Here is a 17031-nt window from a genome sequence, read left to right as displayed (position 1 = left end):
TGGGAAAAAAGAGGTTATTTTAAAAACTGTTGACTGCAAGGTTCTTTGGGAAACCTTTCCATGCTGGCACTGATGCTAAATCACCCATTTGGAACCTTTATTTCTAAGAGTTTAGATTATAATATTTTATTTGATATATTTTATATACCTGAAACTACTTTATAGCCATGTAGTTGAAGAAAATTAATCAATACCCTGCAACCAAACAATCAGATTCAAGGATTCAACAAAGGCAGAATACAAACTGATCTAACCCCTCTAAAAGAGTTGCTTTACTTATGGTTTCCGTTCTTACCACAAATATCACAATTAAGCTCACAATGCAAGACTTAAGGTAGTTGTTTGGAATCTCTCCATTTTTCTTGATACCTTGTAGTCCATATGTTTCTATTTGTGTCCTGACAGTTATTCTGTACCTGACACTCAATCTGTGTGGCAGGCTGCTGAGCTGCCGCTGAGTTATTGGGGATATCATTGTAATTTACGCCTCACGTCTCAAATTGCAACCTGCAGGACACCTAAATGTGCTGTTAAGCATGTGTGTGTGTGTGTGTGTGTTTATGTGCGTGTGTGCATGCATGAGCTGATGCTTCTTCATCCTGGATTGAGGGAAATGTCATCACTCTGGTTCCCTTATCACCCCCATGGCACGCCAAGCACAACACGCACGGCCACACAAACACGTGCAAACAGCTTAGTGGATCACATGTGTTTACATATCTCACTGATAAAATATTCAATAAAACAATATCACAGCTCACATTTGATCTAATTAGATCTGATTGCTAAGCCACAGCCAATTTATAAACTAGTTATACGACTAATTCACCCTTTGCAGGGAGTTTGATTGACAGGCGATCTGACCAATCATAATCTGCCGAATCCGCCATTTTTGTCCGACAAAGCAGTCAGGAGAGTTAGTAGATTAACGTTGTGGACTTAAACTTGAAAAACGGTGTGTACTGACGTCTTTCCACGGTTGAAACAACATTCCTTCTGATGTTTATTTGATGCTATAAATTAACTAGAAGGAAGAGATGATCGGTTTACGAGCAGCTTAAACTGAGGCGCTACAGCGATCTGTCACGACACATTAAAGAGCATCAAAACGGTATTTATGGTTTAAATTTCTTTTAAAAAAATTACCATATTTGAAGGTTAAGACTTTGTTTCATATCAAAAGTAACTTGGTGTGACTAAACTGTCAAATCAGAGTCCTCTTTGCTCCGCAATGTATTTTTCGAGGCGTGAGAGCGGCGTGGCTTGTCGGGCATAGCAACAGTAACTAAAGGGGGCGGGTCTTTGCGAACGTTCAATTATGTGTTTGTTTTTAGACTTAAAAAAAAAAAAAAAAAAAAAAAACCTTAATGGATGTAAAACAGGTTTAGAAGAAAGATACTGGGTTTTGAAAGATTTTCTATAGCTGCACAGTTGCTAGTTTGTAGACTGTATTAGACTAGAAACATTCAAGTACATGAGCACTTGGCCAAAGTATGACCCGGCTGAACAACATACTTAAAATAAGCTCATGTATTAGTCTTAAAGTAACAAAACTCAGTACACCAGAGGGCAATAGAGTTACTTTCAAACTTCTGTGCCACTAAATAAGGTGAGTTATTATTCATGCTACAAAGATATACTAACTTTCTTAGCAATAATCTGTTCAAACTGTTGCTCTAATATGATGGTATTTGACCTAAAAGAGAAAACTGACCATAAAAAAAGACATTTATCCTAATAAGCACGATTTTTAACTGGTGGCGTACGTATATAGTTTTACAACAAGTGCCATCTGAAATTTTCTTCTAGAATGATAATTTTTATCAAGCTAGTATATTTAAGTTCAGTAATTTCACTTAAATGACTAATAATAGGTCATTTTCATTGCCATTTAAGTGAAATTACTGAACTTAAATATACGAGCTTGATAAAAATGATCATTCTAGAAGAAAATTTCAGATGGCACTTAGAGGCTTTTGCATCTATATATATATATTTATCAATATTTATGAAACCGTAATAGCACCCCACAGTTCGTGTCTGTAGTATAAGGTTGATCTATGCGGCAAAGTTGAATAGAGTTAGGGCCTTGTTCAGACACTTGCTAAAGGCTTTAAGTGTGTTTGTCGGTCTGAATGCATACATGCAACACGACTCCACACCTTCTCTCAGACTCAGGCAAGCACGCCGCTCACGGTCCAATCGGACAGCTCTTTTCCTCATGACGCGGCTGATTGGAGCAGATCCAAAAGGGGCGGGGCCAGCGTGGAGCCAAGAGCTGGTGTCCAGCATGGTGGTCATGTTTTCAAAAGGTAAATTAATCTTTCTGCGGCAAAAAGAAGTGATTCACTGCTTTTCCCTCAAAGAGACGTTCCAATTGACTCAAAAACTTCATTCAGCATTAGTGTCTTTCATATTTCATCTGTTTCAGTCATTCACGTAGAACACCCAAGCTGCTGCTCTGCTCACAGGAATCCAGATGAGGGAAAAAGAGAGTAGAAAATGATGGAAAAGTTAGAAATAAAAAAATTAAAGAAGAGAGATTTCTGACGAGAAGAAACAGCCACATCAATGATCCAAAGCTCCTGCTGTTGCAGTAGCAGCATGGAGACTGAAGTTATCCGCAGGGAAAGGTGTGTGTGTGTGTGTTTGTGTGTGACAGCACTACCGCAGCTGTTCCTCAAGTCATTCGTTCCAAACACACACACACACACACATTTGTGCTGAGTAGTGTGTGTTTTTTTAAGGCAACCCACTCTGCACTCAATGACTTATCTCTCCCGACAGAATAACACAGATATGTACGTTCATTTCTTAGTATGAATACATGGCTGAAATGAAAATCTGAGAATTACGACTTCCTAAAAATGTGCAGACTTTCAGGCAGCTGTAGAGAGAACAATTGTCTGTTGCAGCTATTTAAGACTGCAGAATTTTTGGAAATGCATCTAAAGTCTGTCTGGCAGCCACACCTCACTGTTAAGGTGTAAAATCGCTCTGTTTGGCAGGTGTTTTAGGAGCCATTTTTAGCAAATATGGCCCAGGCTCTTTCCTGAACCGCATGTGATTTTACACGCTGAAGTGTGAGGGTGTAAAATATCCTCGGAGGCGACAAATCGAGAAAGATTCTTGAGCTTTATGGATAAATGTGATTGGCTCACGGGTACAAGTAATGAAACTGAAAAATTCTCAAACTGCGCATTTGAAGAATAAAATGTGTGCATATGCAAACACAGTCCTGTCTCCTACATCCTGAGTGGCAAATGGAGTCTCTCATTAATGTTGTTACTGTTAAAGTCACCATGAAATCAAAATTGACAATTCTTTATTTATTGAATACTACAATATTTATTATAAATGATTTATAATTTTTATTTATTTATTTATGTGTCCTTGTAATATTTCATCAAAACAACTTCCTCTCCCTCTTGCAGTGACATCTCTTCACTTCTCAGATGACGTGTTTGTTGATGTGAAGGCGGGTCGCCATACTTTTTTTCTTATTCGAGAAGCCGCTTCACTCGGATATACATCACAATAGAGAAGAAAAGACTATCGCAATTTACAGACTTTAAGTAAAACAAAAACTATTAAGAATATTTAATAGTATTTAAATAATATTAAAAAGGATCAAATTAAATAAAATTAAAAACTTAACATTGAAAATTTAAATGTTGCCTTGGCATCTAACCTAAATAAGATTACATAAAAGTACTAAGTATTTTAAAAAAGAAATTAAAAAATAATTAAATTATGTAAAAAAAATAAAAAAAAATAAGACAAATGACAAAAAACACTAAATTTAAATAAAACTGAAAATACAAAAATAACAGCTAGCTCCAAATATTAATAAATACTATTATAGTATATACCGTAAATAATAATAAAATAACACCCCATTTGACATCCAAAACATGATCTGGTATGACAGTATCTGATACTGCAGCGGCAACCCTGCAATGTGGCCAAATATACATACAGTTTTAATTATTCAGACACCTGCTGAAAGTTACACTTGTAAAATAAATGACTACGGATAAGATAACAAAATATAAAAGCGTCCAAATGTTAATTTTGGGTTGACTGTATTTCATGTCATCTGAAACACACATCAATGTGAGTTTCATTGCTGACACTATTATATTTGTTTCAAAATATTTATTATAAGAAACAAATTTTAAAAATCAAAGTGCCAAAATCTGTTACAACATCATGCAACTTATTTCCAGTTCCTGTGCAGAGAGTGCAAGAGTAGACAGAGTAGAGTGCATGTCTGCAGCCAGACCCTTCTCGCTAGGGCCGATCCATTAGCCTGAACAAGGCACTTAAATCAGGTCAATCAGGGATGGTAAAAAAAAGCATCTGCTAAATGAATACTTACTTGCCAGACTGTATATATATATATGGTTGGTCAATGAAACTGAAACACCTGGTCGACAATAATTTATTAGTATGGTGAAGGGCCTCATTTTGCAGCTAATATAGCATCAGTTCATCTTGGGAATGACACATACAATTCCTTCACAGTGGCAAGAAAGATTTTGAGCCTTCCAGACTGTGGCCAGGTCACTATGTGATGCTGATGTAGGAAAATATTTAGATCTGGTGATTGTGCAGGCCAAGGAAGATGTTCAACTTCACTCTCATGTTCATCAAACCATTCTGTCACAAGTCTTGCTGTGTGTATTGGTGCATTATCATGCTGATACACGGCACTTGTATTAGCATTAGGTGCACACGGTCCTCCAGAATGTTTCGGCAGTCCTTGGCAGTGATGCGTCCATCAAGCACAATAGGGAATGCCATGATATCGCAGCCCAAACCATCACTGACCCTGATCCACCCCGTGCTTCACTCTGGGCAGCAACAGTCCTGGTGTTAAGCTTCTGTGAGGCTTCTCCACGCCGTAACTTTTGTGGGAAAGACAGTGAAGTTGAACAATACATGTTTCACATTGTCCACAGCCCAAGTCTAAGATTTGCCCAGTTGGCACCAATGAAACCGACGTTTGGCATTGGTACGACTGACCAAAGGTTTGGCTGTAGCAGCCCGACCATTAATATTGACTCTCTGTGACGCTCCTGACAAACAGTCGAGGTGCACATTTAATTCTGCAGTGAGTTGGGCAGCTTTTACATCTTTTGGATACAATCTGGGTTAGTACTGGACAATACTTTCAGACAGCTTCCTCTTTTGCATCAACAGTTACTCCTGTTGTATGTAGTTCGTTCTATGTGGAGATATGCCGACATTACCCTGGATCCCACAGCTCTTCATTCACCACAAAGACTTGCTGTCTTGGTCACAGATGAGCCAGTAAGAATTTGTCCCTTTTTGAACTCTGATATGTCTCCCATAATGTTGTGTGTATTGCAATACTTTATGTGCAGCTGTACTATTGCTCTGCTAATTCAACCTTCACTCTGCTAATACTGATGTATAAAATCAGTGCAGATTGGCCACCAGGCCGTGCTTATATAGGTGTGAAACCTCCAACACTTTATTGGCCATTGTTTCAGTATCATTGTTCAACCCCTGTAGTGCAAGTGATTTCAGGCTGACCAATACTTTTCCAGGATAAAAAAAAAAAAAAAAAAAAATACCAAAGTGCTGATAGGATCCACTGGATGGCAGTAGCAACACCTCACAGATAACACAGTTCCTCCAACCACATTTTCACCCTGAACATACAGAGATTGTGGGAGGCAAGTGTGGGTGTTTACAAAAATAAGCAATGCAAAATAAACCTAGAAACCATTATTAGCCAAAGGCCGATCACCACATGCTAAACAGGTCATTGCTATGAGGCAGAACACGGTTAATCAGCTTAGCCACGTGTGAGCATGTCACATTTCGGCCATGTGCATGTATGCTAACCATAACATTAGGCTTATAATATCAGATCATAACATTGTGTTATTATGCACTTGTGCACGCCAGTAGAAGCACTTTCTTTTTGTCCTGTTTATGATTTTGGTAACTATTCACAATAAGGTTCCCTTAGTTAACGAAAAAAGGAATATTATTTTATTAATTACTCTCCCTCATGTCGTTCCAAACCCATAAGACTTTTGTTCATCTTCAGAACACAAATGAACACACAATCTTTTTTTTTTATGAAATCTGAGAGCTTTCTGTGCCTCCGTTGACAGCTACACAACATGTTCAAAAGGTTCCTAAAGAGATCATAAAACAAATCCATATGAATTGAGCGGTTTAGTCCACATTTTCTGAAGAGACACGATCACTTTATATGACGAACATATTTAATTTAGGCTTTTATTCAGATAAATTCACTCATTTTTGTGTTACAGAGCTGGTTTGAGATTTTCAGAAATTGCTCAGATTTCATTAAAAATACCTTCATTTGTGTTTTGAAGATGAACAAATGTCTTACAGGTTTGGAACAACATGAGGGAGAGAAAACTATGACAGAAATGTTTTAAATTTTTTGTCAACTATCCCTTTAACTAACAGTGGGAAATACATTGATACAGAATTTGATAATCTTTGTTAACATTAGTTAATAAAAATACAACTGTTTATTGCTAGTTTGTCAGCTCGGGTCCATTAAATAATGTTAACAGAAACTGTATCAGCAAGTGTTGAAATTTGCATCAACTGATATTAATAAATACTTCAGAAGTTTTTTTTTCATTGTTAGCTTTTGTTATAGTAGTTAACTAATGTTAACAAATGGAACCATATTGTTAAGTGTTACTGTGATTTTTTGTGTGTGTGTGTGTGTGTGTGTGTGTGTGTATGACTCAAGCTAAATAAAAAAATAAACTAAAAATCGGCTTTTAAAATCTGTGATTGCACAGAGGATCCAAAATCAGCATCCGATAAGTGCAAATGAGAATAAAATTCCTTGCCATTTGGCTGCTAGATTTACAAAAGTCCTGCGAAATAAAACATTGTCTAAAATTAATCATACCTTACCACTTAATCAAATACATTGATACAGTATTTGATAATCTTTGTTAACATTAGTTAATAAAAATACAACTGTTCATTGCTAGTTTGTCAGCTCGGGTCCATTAAATAATGTTAACAGATACTGTATCAGCAAGTGTTGAAATGTGCATCAACTGATATTAATAAATACTTTAGAAGTTTTTTTTTCATTGTTAGGCCGTGTGTCCACCAAAGCGTTTTTACTCGCGGCTGGCGTGTTTTTTCAAACACGCTGAGTTGGTCGCCGAGAGTTGAAGAATGTAAAACTTTTGGTAAAACGCAGCGCTCATCACTGTCACTTTTTACCCAACCGACCAATCACAGTGGAGGAGGGGCGGGACTAATACCACACCGACCAACCGCGTCCGCCACATGATTCTGCTTGTACAACGTCAACAGATGACAACAAGCATAATAACGGAACAAAATCAAGAGCCAGATAAAATACATTACATTGTATTGACATTTTAATATAGAATCAACACAGAAACAAAATATGTGTGAAATTAGATACTAGTAAGATTTTCGCGGATATTCCGTATCATAACAAGCAAAGTGTCTCGGTCTCAACCGTCTCAACTGAAAAAACGCTGCGCTGCCAAAACGATCTCAAGCGCCCACAGCTGAGCGTTTTTAGCAGAGCGCCTAGCGTTTTCAGCTGGCTAATAACGCTTTGGTGGACACACGGCCTTAGCTTTTGTTATAGTAGTTAACTGTTATAGTAGTTAACATATTTGTGGTGTAGTTGTAACTAGTTGTAGTTGTGGTGTAGTAGTTAACTGTTATAGTAGTTAACATATTTGTGGTGGAAAATTTACCATCAAACATTTATCTAGGGTGCCTTTAGTTTTTTTTCCCCCCATAGCTAGATGTGGTGACAGTGACACTGCCATCAATGTGAAATATTCTTCTCATTAAGACACCCAGACAAAAACATGAGGGACAAAATCTGTCCAGGACTTGTGAGATGGTGCCTTTTCACAGGTTATTTTAAGATGAGCTATTCTTTCTCTTAAAAGTGTAAATGTTTTCAGTGGCATTGCATAGGTTGTAATTACACATTATACAAAGTTTCTATATGATATGATTTAATTTTTCACATGACAAAAAACAGTTGTTTTAAAGAGGCCATATTATGCCCTTTTACAAAATGCCCTTTTGTTTTCAGGGTCTTCTAGAATAGGTCATGCTAGAGTCTAAACTGTTTAAAAATGTTTCTCATATTTTACATTGTTTCAGCACCTCTCTTCTCAGTCTCTGTAACGCTCTGTTTAGTTCCGGTCTGTGCGAAGCCCCTCCCTCTGAAAAGTGCAATGTGTTCTGATTGGTCAGCTGGACCAGTGTGTTTTGATTGGTCCCCCGCTTAGAACACATTTCGGAAATGCCACGCCCCTTACCATAACCTTTCAATACACCACTAATGCAACTCAAAGCCTAGTCCCTTTTTTGAGGATGCCTTGGGTGGAAATTATTTAAATGAGGAATATTGTGACGAGTGTGTTCCTGGAAGAAAATCTAGAAGGAACCAGTGGCGAATTAGACTTTCGAGTTCTGACGTCATACCAGACATCATGTTTTTAGATTTAGTATTTAGATGTAATTGTTTTGGCATTATAATAAACTCACCATTCTTTCTCTCGTGAATAGGAAGCAAGTTGGGGACGGGCTGAAGAGACAGTTCTTGCAGCTCATTGGCTACGGCTTCACTCTGTGGACTGGAGGCGGAGCCTGTGGGAAGAGAAGGGATGGTGACACTGGGACTTGACTCCTCCCCCATAGTCGCCATGGTCAAAAACAGCCCTAAAGGAAAAAAAGAGAACAGACTATTAAAAATAATTACATTAGTCATTCACCGTTACCCTACTTTATCTTAAATTTGCTAGGCTTATGTCCATTTAAAGGGAACAAACTATCATTTCTGACAACAGTTTTTCAAAGTATGTACAGGATATTTTCCAGGAAAAAAGTAAAACATTGTGAATATGACCTTTAGTTACAAAAAGAAAAGAGGCATTCATCTCGGATTGTGTGTGTGTAGTGAAGAGATATGATCTCACTGCAACAGAAAAAAACAGTGGTAACACAAACTCTGCTGCAAGCATTTTAAGCAGATGACAAACACCATCACCATGGTAACATGTTATAACACTTCACATGCAGAAAGCAGCATCTTTGCAGTGACAGGTTGCGAAGGTATCATCCCAACACTGAGTCAGAAATTCAATCATGGCCGCATCTGCTAATGGGGTTCACTTTTTCCAACCATCAACTTCCAATGTTAGTAATCTTTAAAGATCATTTGAAAATTGAGAGCATGTCTACTCTGCTCTGACCTTTACATATTCTGTGTCATGGTGAAATGTCCCGGCAAACCTAGAGCTCAGATTACACTTTTTACACTCAATTACAGAACCTGAAAGATGGTTTCATGTGCTGAATGGGACAAGATTTTGATTGTTTAAATGTTCAAAAGCAGATTTCAGAATGTCTTCAACATCTATAACATTTCAAATGTTGAAAAAATATATATATTTTAAGATGTCTACAACATCTATATAATTTTGAATATTCAAAAAAAGAGAATTTTTGAATGTCTGCATTTCTCAGCAACATCTACAGCGTTTGAATTTTAGAATGCCAGAAACATCAAGAACATTCAAAAAATGAGAATTTTAGAATGTCTGCAACATCTTGAACATTGGAATGTCCAAAAACAGAATTTTAGAATGTCTGCATCGTCTAAAACACTTAAATGTTCAAAAGCAGAATTTTTGAATTTCTGCATCTTCTGTTAAGACCCCTGTGGTGAAAATCAAGTTTTTAAATGTTGTTTAAATGTGGCACTTTAATATGCTATATAAAACGTGCAAATTCGTCAGTCAACACCATTGCCGAGTATTTTTCTTCTTTAAACTGCAGTGAACTAAAGACAGTCTCTTGTAACTAATTACAACAAGGTGCCGGATGGCTTTAGCATAATTTACATTCTATGAAGTAGGGGAGTCTAAAGAGAACCGATGAATTCCCAGTATATTTTTCTGTTGGGTACATTTAGCATTATAGCGGGTGAATTATGTATATGATGTTACGATGTTATAACAGAACTATATGTCTTTCTCCACTGACGTTCTGAGTTGTTTCTAAGGATTGTTAGAAGGCAACTGTCTGACTCTGAGATGGTGAACAGGAACATGTTTTGTGTAACATTAGCAACTTGACTTGATAACAGTCAAGCTAAAGGCTAATCATATTAATTACTGTTATGTGTCCGACGTTGTAAAGAGCGATACCATTTACCTCAGTTAAGTTGAGCGAGTTAAGTTCATAAAGTTCAGTTAAGTTCATAAATCTGTGAGCTGTTGTGAGTAAGTGGAGGCGGGGCTAATTTTCATATTCATGGCACTGCATATACTAGGCTAAATGAAGCAAGGTTGTTACATTCAAGCTATTTTAAGACATGAAGACGTTTAAATATGCCATTTTGGTGCTCAAATATGAGTTTTAAGGGATTGAATTATTGACTACAGGGGAAGTTCTCTCATGTGCATGTTAAAAAAAGCACAACATGAGAAAATATGGTTAACATAATAATTTATAATCAGAATTGCGTACAACATTTTGGATCTGTCAATATGGAATATTTAAAATGTCCTGAATAATTTCTTGTAATTGCTACAAGTAAGATCCGGACAATTTGAAATATTCTACAATGCATGACTGTGTTTTTAACATCCAGAAAGCATTCACAGATTTCTCATCTTGAGTGAAATTTCAATGAAAAACTCTCGAGCTCTCCATCAGAACTGATCTCAGGTTACAAAATCCCCTCTTCAGAAAAAAAAGATCATTGTTAGATCCTATCACCTTGCTTTGAATAACAGGGAAATAACATTGTTGATTCAGCTAGTTTACTGAGAAGTTGCAAGCATCAACAAAGCTGCAAACTCAAGCAGAAGCCATATGAATGAATTTAGCTTATTTAATTGGTAAAGCACAGTTAATATTGGAGCAAAATGTATTCGTTTTTTTTTTTTAATTAGTTTGAGCATAATTAGGTGAATTTTTTTTTAAAAATTAATGTTTCTGTTGTCATCTAACAATGACATGAATCACAAACGAAAAATGTCAGTGGATTTCATTGTAGTAAGGCTTCTCACTGAGCTCTTGATGAGGTTATTTGTCCTGTATAATCTGAAAAAGCTACATTAAGATTCTTAAACGGTCTTATTTTGTGGAACAGAAAAAGTCATACGGATCAGACTTTCCCTCTACACAGAAAGTTAGCAGAAAACAAAACACTTTGTTGCAGAACAAGAGAATTGGTTTTGATAGAACTAGAAGGAGTGTCAGGTGCTTTCAGAAACGCATTTCTCTCCACAGGGTTCGAGTACAGAGAAGAGGAGCAGATAACAGATTAGTCATGTGCCGAGTGAGTCACACAAAACACACACACACTTCTCATCAGGCCATCTGAGCAAAACAGTGCTGCTGGAATCTATCGCCATGGTGATGAATGATGTCACAACGGGAAAATATGATTGACAGGTGCATTCTGTTAACATCTCAGATTCTCAGCACTGCAGTAAAATTGTTTTGTAAACTCATTTGTTTTCTGTGATATGCTTTTTTCTTCCCTTTTGTTGGTTCACAGAACATTTCTGTGAAGTAATACTAAAAATATGAGTGGGAGTATTTGCGGTAAGAGAAATGTGCTGAGAGCGACGATGAACACAGGGAAGTTTGGGAAAAGGGACTGCAGAACACCAGATGTACTGTTTGGGCCAGACTGTGAATGTATATAGATGTAGATGTATAGAGATTTGCATATACAGTGAGGAAAATAAGTATTTGAACACCCTGCTATTTTGCAAGTTCACCCACTTAGAAATCATGGAGGGGTCTGAAATTGTCATCGTAGGTGCATGTCCACTGTGAGAGACATAATCTAAAAAAAAATCCAGAAATCACAATGTATGATTTTTTAACTATTTATTTGTGTGATACAGCTGCAAATAAGTATTTGAACACCTGAGAAAATCAATGTTAATATTTGGTACAGTAGCCTTTGTTTGCAATTACAGAGGTCAAACGTTTCCTGTAGTTTTTCACCAGGTTTGCACACACTGCAGGAGGGATTTTGGCCCACTCCTCCACACAGATCTTCTCTAGATCAGTCAGGTTTCTGGGCTGTCGCTGAGAAACACAGAGTTTGAGCTCCCTCCAAAGATTCTCTATTGGGTTTAGGTCTGGAGACTGGCTAGGCCACGCCAGGACCTTGATATGCTTCTTACAGAGCCACTCCTTGGTTATCCTGGCTGTGTGCTTCGGGTCAATGTCATGTTGGAAGACCCAGCCTCGACCCATCTTCAATGCTCTACCTGAGGGAAGGAGGTTGTTCCCCAAAATCTCGCAATACATGGCCCCGGTCATCCTCTCCTTAATACAGTGCAGTCGCCCTGTCCCATGTGCAGAAAAACACCCCCAAAGCATGATGCTACCACCCCCATGCTTCACAGTAGGGATGGTGTTCTTGGGATGGCACTCATCATTCTTCTTCCTCCAAACACGTTTAGTGGAATTATGACCAAAAAGTTCTATTTTGGTCTCATCTGACCACATGACTTTCTCCCATGACTCCTCTGGATCATCCAAATGGTCATTGGCAAACTTAAGACGGGCCTTGACATGTGCTGGTTTAAGCAGGGGAACCTTCCGTGCCATGCATGATTTCAAACCATGACGTCTTAGTGTATTACCAACAGTAACCTTGGAAACGGTGGTCCCAGCTCTTTTCAGGTCATTGACCAGCTCCTCCCGTGTAGTTCTGGGCTGATTTCTCACCTTTCTTAGGATCATTGAGACCCCACGAGGTGACATCTTGCATGGAGCCCCAGTCCGAGGGAGATTGACAGTCATGTTTAGCTTCTTCCATTTTCTAATGATTGCTCCAACAGTGGACCTTTTTTCACCAAGCTGCTTGGCAATTTCCTCGTAGCCCTTTCCAGCCTTGTGGAGGTGTACAATTTTGTCTCTAGTGTCTTTGGACAGCTCTTTGGTCTTGGCCATGTTAGTAGTTGGATTCTTACTGATTGTATGGAGTGGACAGGTGTCTTTATGCAGCTAACGACCTCAAACAGGTGCATCTAATTTAGGATAATAAATGGAGTGGAGGTGGACATTTTAAAGGCAGACTAACAGGTCTTTGAGGGTCAGAATTCTAGCTGATAGACAGGTGTTCAAATACTTATTTGCAGCTGTATCATACAAATAAATAGTTAAAAAATCATATATTGTGATTTCTGGATTTTTTTTTTTTTTTAGATTATGTCTCTCACAGTGGACATGCACCTACGATGACAATTTCAGACCCCTCCATGATTTCCAAGTGGGAGAACTTACAAAATAGCAGGGTGTTCAAATACTTATTTTCTTCACTGTACATATATAGCACCAAATCAGCCTATTAGAATAATTTCTGAGAGATCATGTGACACTGAAGACTGAAGTAATGATGCCAAAAAATTCAGCTTTCCCATCACAGGAAAACATTGTTTAAAAAGATTCTAATAGAAATCATTTATTTTAAATTATAATAATATTTCTTAATATTACTTTTTTTGTGTTTTTAAACAAATAAATGCAGCTTTGATGAGCAGGATGGATGGATGGATGAACTTTAAAACCGAGACATCCTGACTCTGACATCCAACACACACTCACGATAATTACACTATACACTTACACAAAATGTATATGATTTATTGATCTTTATGAGAAACTGATGCTCAGCTGCTGGGAACATATTGCCTTTACTGACATCACTTATCGTACATCACTTTGAAGATTACTGCTTACCCTATTCAGAAGTTACAGTCTTTCCAATACACTATTTTATTACCTCCCAGCAATTAAAGCCAGTACACAAACAAATTCCTGGGGGTTTTGGCTACTTTTATGGGTGAGGAATGGAATCAGGATATGACTTAAAGCCAAGCCTCCAGCATAAGCAAGGTCTTTCCCTCAGGTCTTTGAATTGTAAAACTGAGGTCAAGTTTCTTATTTTGGCTTTCGTGGTCAGGCACATTTGCTTTTATCTGGGTCAGAATGCAAAACACCATTATCTCTGGGATGAATTGTCCTTCTACAAATGCTCTCTGGCGTTATTATCGGCTTCAACAGCAGGCAGGATGGTTGTTTCTTTTGTTTACCAAGCTAAACACGTGGGGCATAGACAAGTCAACATTTTAAGACTACACACATCACCAAATAGATGAGGTCACTGAGTCAGAATATCTTGCCGTGTGCCTGTTGTCTCTGCAAAGTGGCAGCTGGCTAATCTATGCCAGGAACAGCCAACAGGCCAACAGTATCCAAGTGGCCCGCAATCCCAACTGACTTTCAGTCAGTTTTTGTTTTGTATTTTTTCTGAGAAATAGGCTATCAGATTACAAAAGCAAAATGGGGTGTGTATGGTGTTTCAAGTTGACTTTTACTCCTAGGCTTTATGAATACAAACTAGGACTGGGTTCGATTTCAAATCACAAGCTTGCGATTCCATTTAATTCAATACCAATTTCATTTCAATTTAATTTGATATTGATTCATTTGGATGTGTATCAGGTATAGTACATGTCAACTTTTCTCTAGGATATCATTCTCTGTCAACTAAAGCTGTAAACTATACAGGGAACCCTGTCAATGGGTACATGACTATTAAAGGTTAAAATTAATTGTGTAAAATTGAGTACATTTTTATTTTTTTTATTTATTTTTTTATAATAGTAACCTTTTAAATTACCTACACAATTATGGTTCTAATCGAAGTAGTTTTTTTTTAAATATAAACATTTAAAGGGTGTCATTTTTCTAGCTAACTAACGAGTTTATGGTCACTGAATGGCTTTCCTGAGGTAAATATAACGTTATGTGACACATTGTTTACAAGCTGTTTTTTGACATCTCGCCACAGTTGAAATGCTAATTGAGCGATAACACTAGACATGATACGAATTACGGTAAGTTGTACAGTATCTTTCAACATACCTTCTGATGTTCATTCATGTCTTATTTCATGCTACTATATAACTAGTAAAGCAAAAGAGATGATCAATTCACATGCCGTTTGAACTATATTAATCTACTAAGCCAAATTAAAGAGCACTGAGTTTCTGAGAAGTGAAGATAATAACAGGGTTTTGGGAATGCAGAACAACAGCAAAATAAATACAAGGAGCTGTGAGGTGGAAAATACCCAGAAGTGTTTACATGTAGGTGCCTGTGATTCAGTTACCTGATTTATTCCCTGTTCAAAAGAGTCCGGAGTAATTCCATGTCAGGTGTGACGCACCACCAACTAGAAGAAAGAAAGTAGGAAAAGAAAGAGCAAAAGATTAGCTAATAAAAAACATGGTCACACTTAAGTTAAGAGTCCAATTCTCACAATTAACTAACTATTAACTGACTTTTGCCTCAGTAAACTCCTAATTAATGCCTATAAATAGTTAGTAAGGTCGTTGTTAAGTTTAAGTTTGGGTAGGATTCAGGGATGTAGAATATGGTCATGCAGAATAAGGCATTAATAAGGCTTTATAAGTACTAATAAACAACCAATATCCTAGTGATGTGCATGCCAATAAGCAGCTAGTTAATAGTGAGAATTGGGCCCAAAAAAATGTTACCAAAAACATCTCAGAGATCGGTTCACATTAGGGGTATTAGGTAAAACGATCATGAGGATTTGACAATAAGGATTTGCCAGTAGTAGTTTACATTTTTTTACTCACCATGTCAACACAGACCCCACCACAAAAGAATGATCATGTTAAGCATTTTAATATTTGTTCATTTTTATTTTATTTTAATATATTAGAATGTTTAATATATTTAATGTTTTAGAAATACTTATTTTAGAAATATTCATATTTTTCTTCACAAGATTTTTGTTTAAACTACAAAACAAGAAGCTGGAAATGATATAGCTAACAGTCATTTTTGTAGTTTCCACAAAACCCTCATCTGTGTTAGCAAGCTAGATAGCATTGCTGTTGCAAATTCTGCTGATTTGTCACAAAGATGATATGAAATACATAACAGAAAGCAAAATGCTTGCAAGTTAGCAAATAATTAAAAATGCTAAAAAGGCGGTAGCCCATAACCAGAAGTCTATCCACATAGAACAGCAGTACCACAACTTAAAGGACAAATTAGACAATCTTACAGCCCAAATAACACATATTTTAGCAGAAGAATTAAAGTGCTTTATCAAAAGTACAAGCTGCACATTTCTTCTGCTGATAAAGTTGAACTTCAACATTCCTTGAAACCTGAGCTGCGAGACAAAAGGACAAAAGTAAGAGTGACTAAGGCACAAGAAACATATTACAGAAATAAGTGAGGACTGTTGTTTTTTATCATTTTAAGCTGGTTTGTCTCAAAGTCTCTATATTGTGTTAAATGAAGCAGAAGTTCGAGTTCATTTTGTCCCACTTTACTGAGTCACTATGAATCATCAGCTGACCTAGTTCATACACACACACAGTGTGTGAAGCAGAAGGCATGCCTGTTGATCATAAACTGCGTGGTATTATTGTGTATATGTTAAATATTGTATATTCATCATGTTTCCAACCTGCAGTTAAAACGCTGATGTGACAGAAAGACAGATCAATAAGTCTTATGCATCATACAATACATCTCAAGACACTTACAGCAGAACCTTGAACCCATTTAATATATATATTAAAAAAGTCACTTTTTTTTTATAAATGTCTAATTTTAAGAAATACTCACATTCTTTTTCATAAACCTATTTACCTTAATGTTATATTATTAAATAAACTAAAAAAAGTTAACTTTTAAGTTAATTAAAAATCATTTATATAAAAAAAACCAACAAAATGAATGCAAAACAGGACATTAAACTATTGTTTATAAAGCAATAATGCAGTCATACAGAGATCAAACGCATCTGTATGACCATCAGCATTTAACTAAACTAAGACTTTAGACTTTAACTGAAGTGTCTAAATTATTTTTATTTCATACACCTTGGAACTTGGATACCACATTCACATA

The 17031-nt window shown here is 36.8% G+C and overlaps 1 protein-coding gene and 1 long non-coding RNA gene across 11 annotated transcripts in view; one reads left to right on the top strand and one right to left on the bottom strand.

The window, feature by feature from the left end:
• Window positions 1-17031, bottom strand: part of mrtfaa (myocardin related transcription factor Aa) — a gene marked incomplete at its 5' end in the record, with an annotated part of 56834 nt that overhangs the window by 39123 nt on the left and 680 nt on the right. For 6 of the 9 annotated variants that reach the window (XM_081377496.1, XM_081377499.1, XM_081377502.1 and 3 more), the window contains one exon: window positions 8584-8806. In XM_081377496.1, coding sequence (XP_081233622.1) covers window positions 8584-8806 — 223 coding nt within the window. Of the gene's footprint in view, window positions 1-2162; window positions 2302-8583; window positions 8807-15247; window positions 15311-17031 lie in introns of those variants that run through there. The other 3 variants (XM_081377500.1, XM_081377501.1, XM_081377503.1) reach the window with 2 other exon arrangements.
• LOC308697908 lies at window positions 918-8801 on the top strand. 2 transcript variants are annotated; one of them, XR_014031007.1, is made up of 3 exons: window positions 918-1111; window positions 2173-2312; window positions 8605-8801. It is a non-coding gene; the product is annotated as an uncharacterized lncRNA (long non-coding RNA). The 2 variants fall into 2 exon arrangements; XR_014031008.1 differs by lacking the exon at window positions 918-1111 and adding an exon at window positions 1506-1609.

The sequence above is a fragment of the Scardinius erythrophthalmus genome (assembly GCF_964197995.2).
Source record: "Scardinius erythrophthalmus genome assembly, chromosome: 1".
Lineage (NCBI taxonomy): Eukaryota > Metazoa > Chordata > Actinopteri > Cypriniformes > Leuciscidae > Scardinius > Scardinius erythrophthalmus.
Note: the sequence above shows the minus strand (reverse complement) of the source record. Positions and strands in the feature narration are given on the sequence as shown.